Source organism: Prinia subflava, chromosome 4 (assembly GCF_021018805.1).
Source record: "Prinia subflava isolate CZ2003 ecotype Zambia chromosome 4, Cam_Psub_1.2, whole genome shotgun sequence".
Taxonomy (NCBI): Eukaryota; Metazoa; Chordata; class Aves; order Passeriformes; family Cisticolidae; genus Prinia; species Prinia subflava.
The window spans coordinates 53,621,889-53,636,898 of record NC_086250.1 but is presented as its reverse complement, the minus strand read 5'-3'; the positions used below and the strand labels follow the sequence as shown (position 1 = coordinate 53,636,898).

Sequence of the window (15,010 nt, the reverse complement as noted above, 5' to 3'; positions counted from 1 at the left end):
TATACAAACAATTTTTTTGTTAGAAATGGCAGATATTCTGACTTGCAAATATTATTTCTTTCATGTAAAGCAGAGAAGAATTTAGGACAAGCCTGAACTACAGAATGAATTTCTCAATCAAATAAAATAATAATGTAACATCCCAAGTAATTGATGCACAACTTAAAAAGGTGATATGCTTGCCTGTGACTAAAACTGGGTGATGTAATTTGAAAGTTGTTTTTACACTGACAGATGATAACTCCAAGCTTCATTTATGCTGTGTCTAAACTTGATTCAAACTTAGGATTTGCCTGTTCAGAAAGTTACTGAAGGCAGTGAGATTCTGCAAAGGCAGCACAAAATCTGATAATGAATTCCCAGCATTTTCTAAATATTAAATGAATAGACTAGACTAGACTAGACTAGACTAGAATATTTCAGTTGGAATATTTCAGATAATCATGTAGTCCAAATGCCTAATAAAATCAAGGCTGACCAAAAAACTAAAGCAGGTCATAAAGTGCATTGTCTCAACGCCTCTTAACCACTGAAAGATTTGGGGCAGCTTTGAACCATTCCTACAAATTTCCTGAGTAAAATAAAGAAAAATACCTTCAGAGATACCTTATTTAGTCTCCTGTGCTTGAAGACTGAATAGATTAAATTTAAGGAAGCTTACACAAGGGATCTTGGTAACACCTTCATGTAGACCTACATGCTGAGCTTCACCTGGCTGGACCCTTGTTTTTCCCTTGTTTCCTATCACTGAAGGTGTGCATCAACCTAATCTGTGAAGTACTTTGGATAACCAGAATTCTAACATTTTGATAGGAGGGACAAAATGGGTGAGAAAGTTGGAAAGCCTCCCCATACACAACACAGCTATCCAACTGTGTCTTTAGTTGACTAACTGCATTTGATGCAAAGAAACATATGTGTATCAAATGATCTTATACATCAGCAGATAAATACCAGCATTCATTAAAAATAGAATACCTATTTTAAAACTCATTAAAAATAGAGCATATCTTTTAAAACAGATTCTTATTTGCACTGAAAACAATCTTCACTGTAGAAGTATTTAGATGTAGGGATGCAAAATGTACAATTTACCTGTGTTTATCTAGTAACTTGTCACTTTCGGTCAGAGCAAAATATTTTCTCATTTTCCTAATTTTCTGGGTTTATTAGTAATTATATTCCCCACAATAGGCTCTTATGGTTGGAATAACAATGTTCAAGAACAAACATTGGTGGGCATTAGATATAGTAATAAGAAACAGGCAGTAGTTTTTAGAGAACAAATAATTAAAAATAAGCAAATCAGAAAACAATCAGAAAGTTCACCTATGGTATTGGAAACTGCTATCAACTCAGTGATAACTGGAAGCACTCAGTGATTCATGAAACAGGCTCAAGGATTTTTTCTCTTGCATGCTCAAACACAGATAATAGTATTGTAATTGGAGAGTAGAGATTACCCTGGTCTATGAAAGCTATTAGAAAGCACTAAGTTTTTGTAGAAAACAGCCCTTTTTACTTGACAGGTAAAAGATAAAGATTTCAATCAGCACCATCTGTCAGGAAGAAATATAAATATAATCTCTGAGTTTGTGTTCATTTGCTTATTAGTAATATAGAATATTCAATGACAGCTTATTAAATAATTAAGACAACTCATATTTAAGAATGTCATAATAACAATTAAAAGTGATCTGTATGTATTCTTTGGTAAATAATATTACTTTTGGCTGTACTGTTGTATCTCAGATTAACACCTTGTTTTCTCTGCTTGCCTGGTTAGCTAAGAATTATTTGAAGTGTGGATATTTACTGTGTTAAAATTCTTTCTTTATCTTTTTAATCTTTCCTAGGAGGTGTTTGCATTGCTCAGTCGCTCAAAATCCCTCGGGAACCAAGACCAGGAGAATTTGAAAAGATCATTAAGCGCTTGTTGGAAACTCCAAATGCTCGAGCAGTGATCATGTTTGCCAACGAAGATGATATCAGGTGCCTATTTCCTAATTTTGTGTTTTGACGATGTTCCTCTTCACAAAGAGGCTTGATTGGCTAGTGGAAAATAGACTAACAAAGAAGTTGCAGATTCAATCCTATGTAAAAATTCTTGGAAGTCTGATGATAAGAAATTGAGTCGTAAATATATATTGTGCTGGTCTTGCAGTTCCAGACTTCTCCTAGCTCCTAGGAGTGCAGTGCCAATAGATAGTTATTTGGTGACTGAAAAGGACGAAACCAATAGGAATGAATGAAACAAATTACCTTATATGTTACTATATCTTGAGTTCATTACAGCTGTTGTGGAATGTGCCTTAGACTGTGAAACTATAGATAAATTAGTTATTTTAAGCTTGTGCAAAACCAAAATAAATGCTGGCTTTCTCAAGTTCTTTGTAAATGCAATTTATTTAATTGGTCATTTGTTGTTTGTTTCCAGGAGAGTACTGGAAGCAGCCAAAAAAGCTAATCAGTCTGGACATTTCCTCTGGATTGGCTCAGACAGCTGGGGGTCAAAAATTTCACCAGTCCAGCAGCAGGAGGAGATTGCAGAAGGAGCAGTAACCATTCTACCCAAAAGAACATCCATAGATGGTAAGGACACATGTTGCAAAAACCTTTCATTTTCTGTCAAAGTTCAAGTACTTTAGGTCTCTTTAAGAATAATTTAAAAATCATGTAGTCCTTGATTAGAGGGTATTCAGGAAAAGCTTTCCAACCGAGTTACCTGAGTTAGCCTGATCCAACAATAATTTAATATATCTGTTGAGAGGAGGAGATGCTGAATCTGCAATTAGGCAATCTTGTAATTGTCAAATAACGATGGCACTTGGAGTTAAGAGATTCTTAAGCATAGCCTGGTCATTCTTTGGGACAAATAAGGAGAGTGTTTGATGAATAGTAACGAATAATTGGATGAATGATAATTATTCTCTGGAGAGGAGATTGATCTGTGCCCTGCTTTCCACTCCTAAACTTACTTTAAGAAGCTACTGTATTAAGAAAGATTCTTACTTGGTGGATGAAGTGGAAGTTGGTTTGCAGTACCTTGTTCCTGTGAGGGTACTGGATATAGTGACATCTCTTAGTGTCTGGGTAAGTGTGCTAAACTGGTAATTGATTAGGAAAAATGAACACTATTGATGTTACATAGAGAATTTAGCCACAGGGAAATACTTGCAAGGAGCTAATCCAGATGGGATGTGTTAATCATGATTTCATTAAGACAGCTGGATTGCAGGGGTGAGGCTGCAATCAGGTTTAAGTAAAAATCTTTAGTTTCCCAACTGATATAACTGAATATATAAATAGAAGCAGAATTATAGGTGTCCTGGCATCCTTGTTCAGCAAAGAGGTACCCCATTATTTCATGTGGCCTTGAAATGAAATCTAATCTTAGATGCTACTATGTTCATAAAATAGTTTGTGCCTAAAGCTTTTTCTTGTTCTTGTATTTATAAAAAATGTATTTGGTATTGTCTTTAAATTACTATTTTTATACCAAAAATATTTTATTGCTTCTTTCACTTCTCTTCAATGTAGGATTTGATAGATATTTTCGGAGCAGAACACTTGCTAACAATCGAAGAAATGTCTGGTTTGCAGAATTTTGGGAGGAGAATTTTGGATGCAAGTTAGGATCACATGGAAAAAGAAATAGCAATATCAAGAAATGCACAGGTAACTGTGAAAGTAAAAAATGATCTATAAATTGTTTATAGTAGTGCACGAAAGGAGCTGCTTTCTTTGTATCCCTTTTCTGTCTCCCTGCAATTCTCCAATGCATATTGCTCAGTTGTAAGAAAACTGTGACATTTTTCCTTAAAGCTGAAGGAAAAATTCATGGACAATATATGAGAAATTTAGTAGTTAATTTGCACAAATACTGTGGTGGTACAGATTTTATTAAAGACCAGTGACAGTGGTTCAATTCCATTTATGTTTTCAATGACCTCCTCTCTCACCTCATCTGTAGTTGTCAATATGATTTTTTTTAACAAGTGTGTGCATCATGGTAATTTTCATATTGTTAACCCTGAAGTATATACAGTGAAAATTAAATTTATCTTTAAACTATTGAGGTCTTGATGATAGGTCAAGTCTTGAACTCCTTATTTAGTTTACAAACTGTCTTTGAGGATGAAGGAAAAAGCAAATCAATATGTTCTTATTACTTGTCCCCATGTGTAAAAGAAGGATCCTATATCATATTATAAAACTGAAAGCCTCTATAAAGTTTGAGCAAAAACTTTAAGTAATTGTCACTACTTTTTGCAAACCTGCTTGCTCAGGCATCATACCCAGATGCAATTGTCATGACACCTAATACAGCAGACACATCAGCAGCTGACTTTGATCTTCTTTATGAGATGTTGTTTTCTTTCTGTTATTTGAAAAGTTTAATACATGAGTGTTACTTTCTGTGGCTACAGCAGATTGCTTACATTACCTTTTGTGTAGACACTTTTACCTAATGTCAGGGCTCCTCATGTCATTTCCTTAATTACTGCCACCACAGCCAGCATTGCTGCTTGTGACCACCATCTCTGTGACTAGTGCCAGCAGCAGTACACAGTTTTGCTGCACTATACACATAAGTTGTCTGTTATGTGCCTTGATTTTCCTGGCAGTCTCTTCTTTCAGCAAATAATATTTTCCCCATGGATCATGAACTATTTTTTCACTTGCTGTCCAAAGATTTTTGGCTACTTACTTACAATTTCATGTTATAGAGGTGCCCTTCCAAACTTTCTGCACGCCAGCACCCCACTTCTCTTGAGCTTGTCAGACAGAAGCACTGTGAAGTCTCCGAGAACATGCATTCCTGCACTTTCTGGACCATCAGATTTATTGTACGTGTATTGTGCCATCAATTCAAACATTTACTGCACTGGGCTTCACAAGTCACAGGTACAACTCACGCAGAAATATCAGAACCATGCATTCATTCTGTCATTTCAGCAATGCTTTGTCTTCTGCCTTTTACCCTCTATTTCACAAAAACAGGGTAATACTGAGTTCCTCACTGAGCTAAATGGTAGCTCATTACTCTAAACCTTTACTCCTTGGCCTTCATTCATATAGAAGTAAATCATGGATGGATACTTACCCACATCTGGAAAGGGATTATTTTGTTATTACTACTTGGAAAAGTGGAAAATAGAAGGGTTTTTTTAAGTTCTCCAGGTGGAATGACTGGTGTATGTGTTTGGGAAGCTCTAAATGTTACCACAGATGGTTGTATGACTTAGCCTCATCACATCTGTCAAATTGAATTACCAAGTGAAAAGTAGTGTATGAAATGCATAGGCTGAATCTTGATCCAAATTAATTTCTAATTTGAAACAGATATTTGTATCTTTTATTAAAAAAATTGTGGTGTGTTCTCTGAATCTGAAAATACAAAGAAAACATATTTTCTGTGCCCAGAAAGTTAACATGGTGCCAAGTGATGGGACAAAGACATGGGAAGTCTCATATGACAGTTGCATGTGAATTTTAACCAGCAGGGGAAAAAACAATGAATTCTTCTGCAAGGTATGAGTGATAGGACTCTTTACTAAAACCACTTAAAAGTGGCTTCCCACAGTAGAAGAAGTACCCACTTGAACAGAAGCGGATCTGACACAAACTGGCAATTCATCACAATCCCTATGCTTATCTAACTCAAATTTAAAGGGTTGGGTAAAAAAAGTAAAAGTAAAGTAAAGAATATCCCACCCATGAATTTATCTTTTCCTTGAGAGGCCAAAAGCATTATCTCATGGCTAAGTCTGCTCTGAAACAATGTGGATAAGTGGCAAAAATGAACGAATCCCCAAATTTCAGTAAGAATATAAGACGTGTGTCTTGGTTTGGAAAGACAGATACTTGTCAGGAAAAACTGGAGTTTCCCTTGGAATGAAGAATGTAAAGACCCCTCATTCCAAATTATTATAATTTTGCAATTAGGAGCTTTCAGGCAAAAATATGGGAATAGGAATAGCAGTTGTTTACTAGGAATATTAAAAATGTAAATGTAGCAATAAAACAAAACAAAAAAACAAAACAAAACAAAAAACCAAAAAAAAACCAAAAAACAAACAAACAAAAAACAACCCCAACAAGCAAGCAAACAAACAAAAGTCCTAGAAAACCCCAACAGAGTCAGGAATATGACCTGACACCCTGTTGGTCAAGGTGTTGGAAGCAGTCGAAATGAATCCTCCTGGAGTAACAGATGGGGTTCTGTTGGAATAGAGATGATGACAGATGTGGTTCTATTGGAGTAAAGATGATCCTGTAAGCAGGTTCAGTGGTGGTGAAGTGATTCTGGTCTTCCTCTGAGAATCCAGTCTGGGGTCCCTGTGTCCCCATTTTTACCTGGGTAGGGAATGGTTGGCTCCTCCCCACTGGGTGGAGCATCTCACAATGGGATGGTGTAATGTGTCATGTCATTGGTGAGCCTTAATGGTCCATTGACAGAAGATATCCCCTGGAGGGTGGACAAAGTTGATGAAAGAGATAAGAAACACTGCCCCACCTGGTTTTAACAGATGGTCTATTATCAGAAAGCATCTGCCTCCCTCCCTCCTGGAGTTACAAGAGATAAAGAGAAAAAAAAAAAAGAAACCATCTCCCAACTGCTTTCTACAGATGAAATAGAATACACTTTTTTTTTTGGTTACATAACCCAAGATAATGTGTTACATTCAGTTATTTATAACTCAATGTTGAAAGCCTTGAACCTCGGCCTATCCCCATTACCATTTTTCCTTTAAGTGGGCTTTCTCTGATATTTTATGTGTAGTTTCTCAATTTTATGTGTAGCTCAATTCTTAAAAGGCACATACAGGTGGCCAAGCACAAAACAGGTTGTCCAGGGAGGTTGTGGAGTCTCCCTCAGTGGAGATATTCAAGAATGATCTGGATGCAATCCTGTGCCACATGCTCTGGGATGACCCTGCCTGAGCAGGGAGGTTGGATCAATGACCCACTGTGGTCCCTTCCAACCTAACCCATTCTGTGCTTCTGTGCTTCTATAGTACCATCTCTAGTGCAGAACTTGAAGACTGAACGTAAAAACATAATTTATTCTAATTTTCTTGCATTCTTATGTGGGCACTGCAGAAAATAAAATTCTCTTTGTGTTTTGCCCATGAGTCCAATTTGTAAATCCATGTCATTGTCTGTATAAGTGTTCAAGATGTGTCTGGATGTGGCACTTTGGGATACAGTTTAGAGGTGATTATGGTGGTGCCAGTTGACAGCTGGTCTAGATGACACTGAAGGTCTCTTCCAACCTTGATGACTCTGTGGTTCTGTGATGTTGTGATGGCAGCAGGCAGTAGTACACTGAAGGAAATCCAAAAGCTTGAGATACAGCCACAATCTGAAAATCTCTCTCTCCAATGATATTAAAAGCCAAAATGATAGGTATGAAGTTTTCTCAGGCTTGAGATGTATTTTATTATGCCTTCCTTACTTTCTTTATCTTACTTAAGAGGTACTTGAATCCTTTTCTCATGTAACATTTGTAATTCCCAACAACAAAACTGATATCCCTGTTTTCTATTTTGTCAAGTTATTCATAGCTTTAAATTTTTACTACCTGCAGTGAGGATGCTACTGATCTAATCCAATTTCGAGCTTTTTTTTTTTTCCTATGAAGATATTAGAAAATGCTTAATAGTGAAAAACCTTTCTCTCTTTTCCATGTAAAATCAACAGTCTTTTAAGCACTGGAATTCTGAAAGGAATTTATCTTCCTTTAAGGTTAAGAATTACACAAGGGCATAAACCTTCTTACCTTCTTCTGTTCTTATACATTACTGCCTATTGCAGTCTAGCATTGTAATAACTTGAACAGTTTTTTTGAATTTTAAAGTCCTGTTTATTTTTGTTAGCTGTTGCTTCTTATTCCTAAAAGAATTTGTGCTCTGGAGATACATAAAGTAATAAGTTTCTTTTTAATTTGCCTGTTTGTTTCTTTTCTGATTTTTGCCATTTTACAGAAAGCAATGATTCACCTAAACTTTGAAAAAATAATTCTTTGGCCGCTATTGATTTGCAGCTAGCTCTGTGTGCTTCTGGATCTGAGTGTGCATTGATCAAATCCTCAATATTAGAATAGTTCATTGAAGAATATTAGCAATTTCTTGTTCTGACTTTTCTGGAATTAAAAAATATCAAATTGGGCCATTAACTTAGTAAGCATGAAACAATAATTCAATGACTTAAACTATTTCACTTGAGGAAGAAGAAAGAAATTTTCAGAGAAAACTCATTTGTCTTACTGCAAGAAAATGGAAAAGAAAGGAGCACTACCAAGATTAAGCCATACACAGAGGTTGCATGAAGCCTTATTTTATGCAAGGGGTAGGTTTTCTATATTCAATAAAAACATCTTTACTGAGACAAGATCCTTTCAGTGATCTTCAGTAGTCTTTCTCTAGCACTAGGTTCTCTTTGGGGAAGGGAAGTGAGGAGATGGAAAGGTTTTCACTCATCCTTGTGCCCCAGCAGAAAACTGTAAAGGCAGAGGCAGTTTTCATTCAGCCTTTGATTCCTGTTGATTCTTCAAGAGGAAGGGCTTGCATGGTGTTTGCAGGAGATGGCAGAGACTCTATACCTCTTGCTCTACTTTAAATTTAACATCCTCATATGGATTTTTTCCATACTCTCAGCTTCCCAGTTGACTCTACCAGTGGGCCAGTTTTGATAGTTGAAGATTTAGCATTACTTAGAAATACTGTGGACTGACCAGGCTTGTTCTTAACTCTGACTCTTGGTTGTTGAGCTATTACTTGTCAGCTCCACCTTCATGTAGATTTCTAGATCTTGTCTTACTTAAGAAGGCTGCAAAATGATGAATACAACTATTTTAAAATCAAAGATATTGCAGAATACTCCTTTAATAATTGCATTGAGTAGAGACAATAAACAACATCACTCTTTCAGAAAAGCAAAGCAGTGATAGTAAAAGAAAGCAACATTAATGATGAAGTGTAAAGAGAGAAGGGTAAGAATTAAATGAAATCTACTTAGATTTGCTTTCATTAACCTCACAGACTGCTAATATTTGATTTCAAGTGAACAAAAATTTCCGAAATCCTCTTTTTGTATTTGTAGGTACATGTTTGTGTGTGCTTATACAAGTAAATATGTGTTTGTGTCTGTACGCTTAAGCAGATAGAAGTGTAATATGAAATGATTTTGCTTACTGTATCATGTTTTAATGGGAAAAATCATAGCCTCAGCTTCAAGTCTGACAAAAGAAGTCACAATTCCATTGAGATTTGTTCTGGATTTTGCCCACAGAATCCCTTGAAGGCATTCATTATGATCTTTGAACAGCAAAATGGGGTCCTTTAATAAAACACCAGTGAAATGTGATGCTTTCTTAAAACTTCAACAAAAATGTTAATTATAAATTATAAATAATTATAATTTTCTTCATGTACATCTTCACAGAAGGAGTCTTCCCCCTGTTTTGTATGGTTAGAATTCTAAGTACTCTGCAAACCTAATCAGCCTTTAACTGCCTATAATGTCTGACTGTGCTGCTAAAAATAAAGATGGAAGAGTTTCCAAAAGTATAGAGACCTGTGTTAATTAGCCTAATTTCAATTTGCTCTATTAAAATGATGTGTTTTTTTCACTGAAAAAAAATCATGATGCAGTAAAATAAAAACCATACATACCCAGGAACTTTGCGGAAATATTATTTATTTTCTTAGCCTCTTTGAAATTACAGTTACCCCTAAAATATTAATAGAAATAAGTAAATTTACTAATAAGTGTATGCAGTCACATTCTGAAAAGCTTATGGGACAAATTGAAAACCAGAATGTGAATCTTTTAGGGATACAATGACTTGCTATTTTGTTTGAGTATGGTTCCATTACCTTCAAATCACTCCTAAAGTAGTTTCTTTTCTTGATGAGACCTATGGAAAGTTAAGAAAACCAGAACAGATGCAGTTGAGATACATGAATTTAGCACAATTCTCAAGAGGCATTAAGGCTCAGGAGGGACTCTTTCAGAATACACAGAAATGGCTGTTGCTCTCCCTCTTGTGATTTGTGAGTTTAAACTAGGATGTTTAGGCATAAGAGTTAGAAAGGACGATTCTTATTCTTTCTATTCTTTTGTTGTTGCTTGTAATTTTGTTTATTCCTATTCCCAAGAAAAGTATCTTCTGCACAAACACAAAATAATTTTGAGATTTTATTTATATTTCTGAAGTGTCTATTGTGATTTTGTGTGAGTACAGTAATTGCACGTAAAAACCCATGGTGGTTGGATTTGCAGCCTAAGCAGTAGCCAAGCTGACTGTTGAATCTTTGCTACCACTCACATCAATTGGACACAAAAGATTTTGAGGGAATAGGGAGTGACTTGAAAAAAAAACTTCTGATACAAAAGATCTCACAAAACTGTATTTTCTCTATTAGTTAGGACTTGATTTACAGGACATAAACAATTTTAAAAAATATGAGAATAAGGGCAAAGCAAATAGTAAAACAAAGGAAATTATTTATCTTTCTAATGTGATCTCTTTCCTGATTAATTTAGTTTAATATTAAAATAAAATTCAACTTATTTTGATCTTAGATACCACAAATACCAGAAGTAAAATGATATATTTTAATAATTATATTAATTTTATAATATAATTAGTAAGGGTAAACAAAGTTATTTCATCATTTCATTAAGTAGCAGTGGAAAAACCGAGGATTGCTTTAATATCATGAACATTTTCAATATCTTGAGTAATATTCACCCATGAAATGTCCCTGATTTATAAGAGATTGCTCATCTTTTGTGGAAAGGAGTTCAGACTGGTCACCTGTAAACAGATGTAGATGCTTTTAAATCTACCAAGTAGGATTTTATTACAGAAGCAGTTCCTGCAAAATCAATGGGACATACCAATGAACTGTACTATAATTCAGTGTAGGAAAGGAGGTCAGAATTTGGCTTTCAGTGGTCAAGTGCAGCCATTAAATGTACCGATTATAGTTCAGGATTTCCAGAATATTATTTGTATCCAATATTTGAGTTAGGTGTTTTTGTATGAAGGGCTCTTATGAAAGGTCAGGTAGAAGCAGAGGTGTCCTTAATTTGTGTTAAAATCAGGGTACAGGGGAAAAAAGGTATATTTGTTATATTGAGCTTACACTGGTTTAGCTGCATGACTGGGCATAACGATTTGGACTCTGGACTAATGCATGTTTAGGGCTTACAGGCTTGCACTTGGAAGAAGCTCATGAGAAAGGATTTACTTAATTCTCCAACTTCTGGCAGGCCACCTCCGTATGTCTCAGTAAACTGCTTAGACTGGTGTGACTTACCCTGTGAGGATGCCCACCTCTCTTTCCAGATGGCAAAAAGTCCCACATGACTAAATTGGATCAGGTCTCCCACTCTAAGATTGCTCAAATGGCTCCCATTCCACAGTTGCACTGATCATCACTTTCTCAACAAAGCAATCTTCCTTCCCTGTTCCTGTAAGGTCCCAGGGATAATGCTGGTATTGGTTTATATTAATTATGACTGTATTAATTAAATGTTTAGAGATGATTTAGCATTCTTACAGGTACTTTCAGACAGAGAAACAGAAGGGCAGTCAATACATGACTGTCCTCTGTACTCAGATTATCAGAAAATATTCCTCAGAACTGAATATGTGACCATTTGCTTATTGATAATACGACAGATTTCAAGGGTGCAATATCCTGTGGACATGTACAAAAAATATTTCAAAATTACTTGTTGAAAAATATTTACATTTCTGTTTTATATTTAGATATTTTCTTAAAATTTAAATATCTAATTATTCTGGCTGAAGTCCTTTTATGCTGTGAGAAGATGATACCAGGAGGCAGAGAAATTAAGGATTTAAAATCTTTGATGAATCTAGATAATGTATGTGATCTGTCACACAGACAAATACAGCTGGTGTTGTGATCTTGCATACCCTGTGGAAAATAAATAGCTTTCAGTTTATTAGAGCAATACTCTGGAATGAGGTGTGATTCCTTCAGAGGTATCTTTGGTTGTATCAGTGGACAATGGTTGTTTAATGCTCTGGGGTTTTCCTACTCTGACTTCAGCATTTACTGAAATTTTGGCAGCCAAGAATGGTCTTGGTTTATTTTTTACTTTGTTAAAATGTAAAACAGTGAAAGGGAGAGTCTGTGCACTACATACATTCCAGCTGACCCCACAGGATTAGACGATCCAAATGCCTTCAAAGCTCTGCAGCGATGGCGCAGGTGGCGTGCTGAGGTCATGCTCTTCAGGGTTCCCTTGCTTCCAATCTGTTCTTTGCTTTTCCACGTGCTTGAATATAATATATTTGGGCCAGAGACTGAATTTTTCAGATTTTGTTGTTGAACAGTCTTTCCTGTTCTACTCTTCAAACAAAGAAGAAAAGAGAGGGGGCATCTGCACATCGTAAACCTGTTGTTAGCAGTCCACTGGAATTTAAGTGCCACATAAGCATTGTTTGGCTCAGAAAGTACGTGTGCTCTTTCACTCTTAGTGCTAGATTCTGACTATTGGTAGATTTTTTCCTGAGCTGTACTGTAGAAAGAACAGTTCTTCAAAAACTCTCAGGTAGATCAACAATTATTCTCTCATCTTGAAATGAACAAATAATTTCCAGCACCAGAAGCACTTCAAGGTAACTTTTTAAATTGACTGTGGCTTTTGAAACTGCAGCAAACAAGAAACAAATTCATTTTATTCCTTTTAAATTTTGAAAAATTGACGAGGTCTCTAAAAGTGGCAGTTTTAGGAACATTTTAAGTGCTGACTTGAAGAGAGATAAAATAATCACTACAATTCACAGAACCACTGTGAAGAATATATTAGAATCACAGAATCATTAAGATTGGAAAATACTACCAACATCCTTGAGTCCAACCTTTGACCAAACACCACTGATGTCCAGTTGTTTCAATTTCAGATATGACCTTTTATATTGCATATAAAAATCTGAATTTTTTAAGGTCACTTTAGGTCACTTTTAAGGTCACTTCCATTTTATCTGAAATGTTTTTACCGTTCCTCTTTGAAATAATCTTGCATGTAATTTATGATGATAATAAAGAAAACAGAGTTTGAAACACCAGCCCAAAGATTTTGCAACTTAGTTTCATAGAGATAAAACAGAAAGTATGTACAGCAGCCAGATCTTCAATGCTGTACCTGAGTGTTGCTTTATTGACATGAAGAGTTATGAGATTTGAGAGGATATGGCCCCCCAGATGAGAGTAATAACTTGATTCTTTGTGGAAATCACAGAGCAGTCAGTAACCAAATGCTGAGTAGGATAAGAAAAGCTTTAAAGGAATGATCAGAAGGAAAGCTACATTGCTTTTCACTTCAGAAGATAAGATTTAGATCTTATGAGTAGGGTGAAAATAAGCAAAGCTTTGTAGTCAGGTTGAACTGAACCTTGAAACAGAGACAAGAAGTTTGAACAGCCTATGAAAAGGGTAACCAACCAAGAGTTTGATCTCACTAATACTATATTCTGAAATTTTCTAGTATCAATGAAAGTAAAAATTGTTTGTGAGAGTGGACTACAATGCACATTACTCTTTTGGTCTGATGTTATGTGGTTCTGTTTTCCACAGTGTAAGTATATATAATTATATATGTATTTTTTTTTCTCATTTAACATGAATCTCTCTTCTGAAAAAAAAGAATTAAAACTTCTTGTAACCTGCTTCACTATAGTATTGAATCATTTTTGCTTTTGCTTTTGGAGCCTTTAACATCAGTGTTTTATGTTTACTTCCAGTAACATATGTGACATTATAAAAAAGGAATTGTGTTTTTAGAATATGAATGATGGTTTTACCACCTTCCTCACCTTTTTACATGATCCTTAAATAATATTTTTTTAAAAAATCCTGTATAAATCTTTTCTATAGTTTACATATTTACTTTTTATTCAATTTTAGAAAAGTGCATCTGAGCATATATTGGTTTTTATTACAAAGGTGCTCATTTGCAGTCGTATTTCAAATTGTGTCTAGAGCATTCATCTGTTGGTCGTTTACAGTATCTCTGGCTGATACTTCATTATTATATTTACTTGCCTCAAATGTGGCTGTGTGAAATTTCAAATGATCATATTTTCATGATGTTCAAGTCCTTAGTATCTCTTTTATAAGACTATGTACGTTTTGCTATAACTCAGTTTATTGATTCATTTACCAACAAGTTTATGATTTTTTCCAAAGTGCTTTTTCTTAAAAAGAAATGTTTTAATGCTAGTTTAGATTAATTCTTATTTCAGTGTGAGGCATGAATTACATTATGATCAAGCATTTTGGGTATAATTATGCATTCAAATAAATCACTGTGCACTATTTAGAAATAGAGCTCCAGTCATGCAAGGCAGGCTGCATGGAAGCCACTAATGCATCTGTGCAGGACTGCACTGAACTCAGCAGCATTTCACAGCTAAAGGATTTTATGAATGATTATGACTACCTGAAGAATACCTTAAATATATTTTCTACCCATGTAGAAATGTTTCATAGGCAGTTCCACAAGGCAATAGTTATTTTAAGTGCTTATATTTTGTGTTCTTGTGATACCTCCCTAGAGAGCAAGGAGTTACTGGAAAAATGCATTATTAAAGCTTTTCATTGGTTATATGTTCTTCAAGTTTGTATGTGATTGACTTTTTGATCAAATGATGGTGATATAACCCTAGTCTTTGGGTTTTGACATTCATAAAGACCGACTCTCTTGAGCATTCATTTTTTAAATATTAACATGGTTTGCAGCATGCATGTGCATATGTCTCAGTATGCATTAATCTCCTGTATAAAATCTCCTTTCCTTTAATCCCTATCTGTATGCAGGTTTACAGAGGAAGCTTTTGGAGCAAAATCTTTTGCCTTTCCCACTCCCTCTCCTGTCTCTAATCTTTGTGTTGCTGCTCTTCAATTCATGATAGAAAGTCCAAGTGAGAGGGACAGGACTAAGGAAGAAAGTTAGTTACTAA

At 35.2% G+C, this 15,010-nt stretch overlaps 1 protein-coding gene across 2 annotated transcripts in view; it reads left to right on the top strand.

The window, feature by feature from the left end:
- The window catches only part of LOC134550267 (metabotropic glutamate receptor 8), a 319,713-nt gene that overhangs the window by 144,374 nt on the left and 160,329 nt on the right, over window positions 1–15,010 (top strand). Inside the window, exons 3-5 of one of the 2 annotated variants that reach the window (XM_063396787.1) lie at window positions 1,857–1,992; window positions 2,438–2,592; window positions 3,541–3,678. In XM_063396787.1, the coding sequence (XP_063252857.1) occupies window positions 1,857–1,992; window positions 2,438–2,592; window positions 3,541–3,678 (429 nt within the window). The remainder of the gene's footprint in view (window positions 1–1,856; window positions 1,993–2,437; window positions 2,593–3,540; window positions 3,679–15,010) is intronic. The other variant, XM_063396788.1, reaches the window with a different exon arrangement.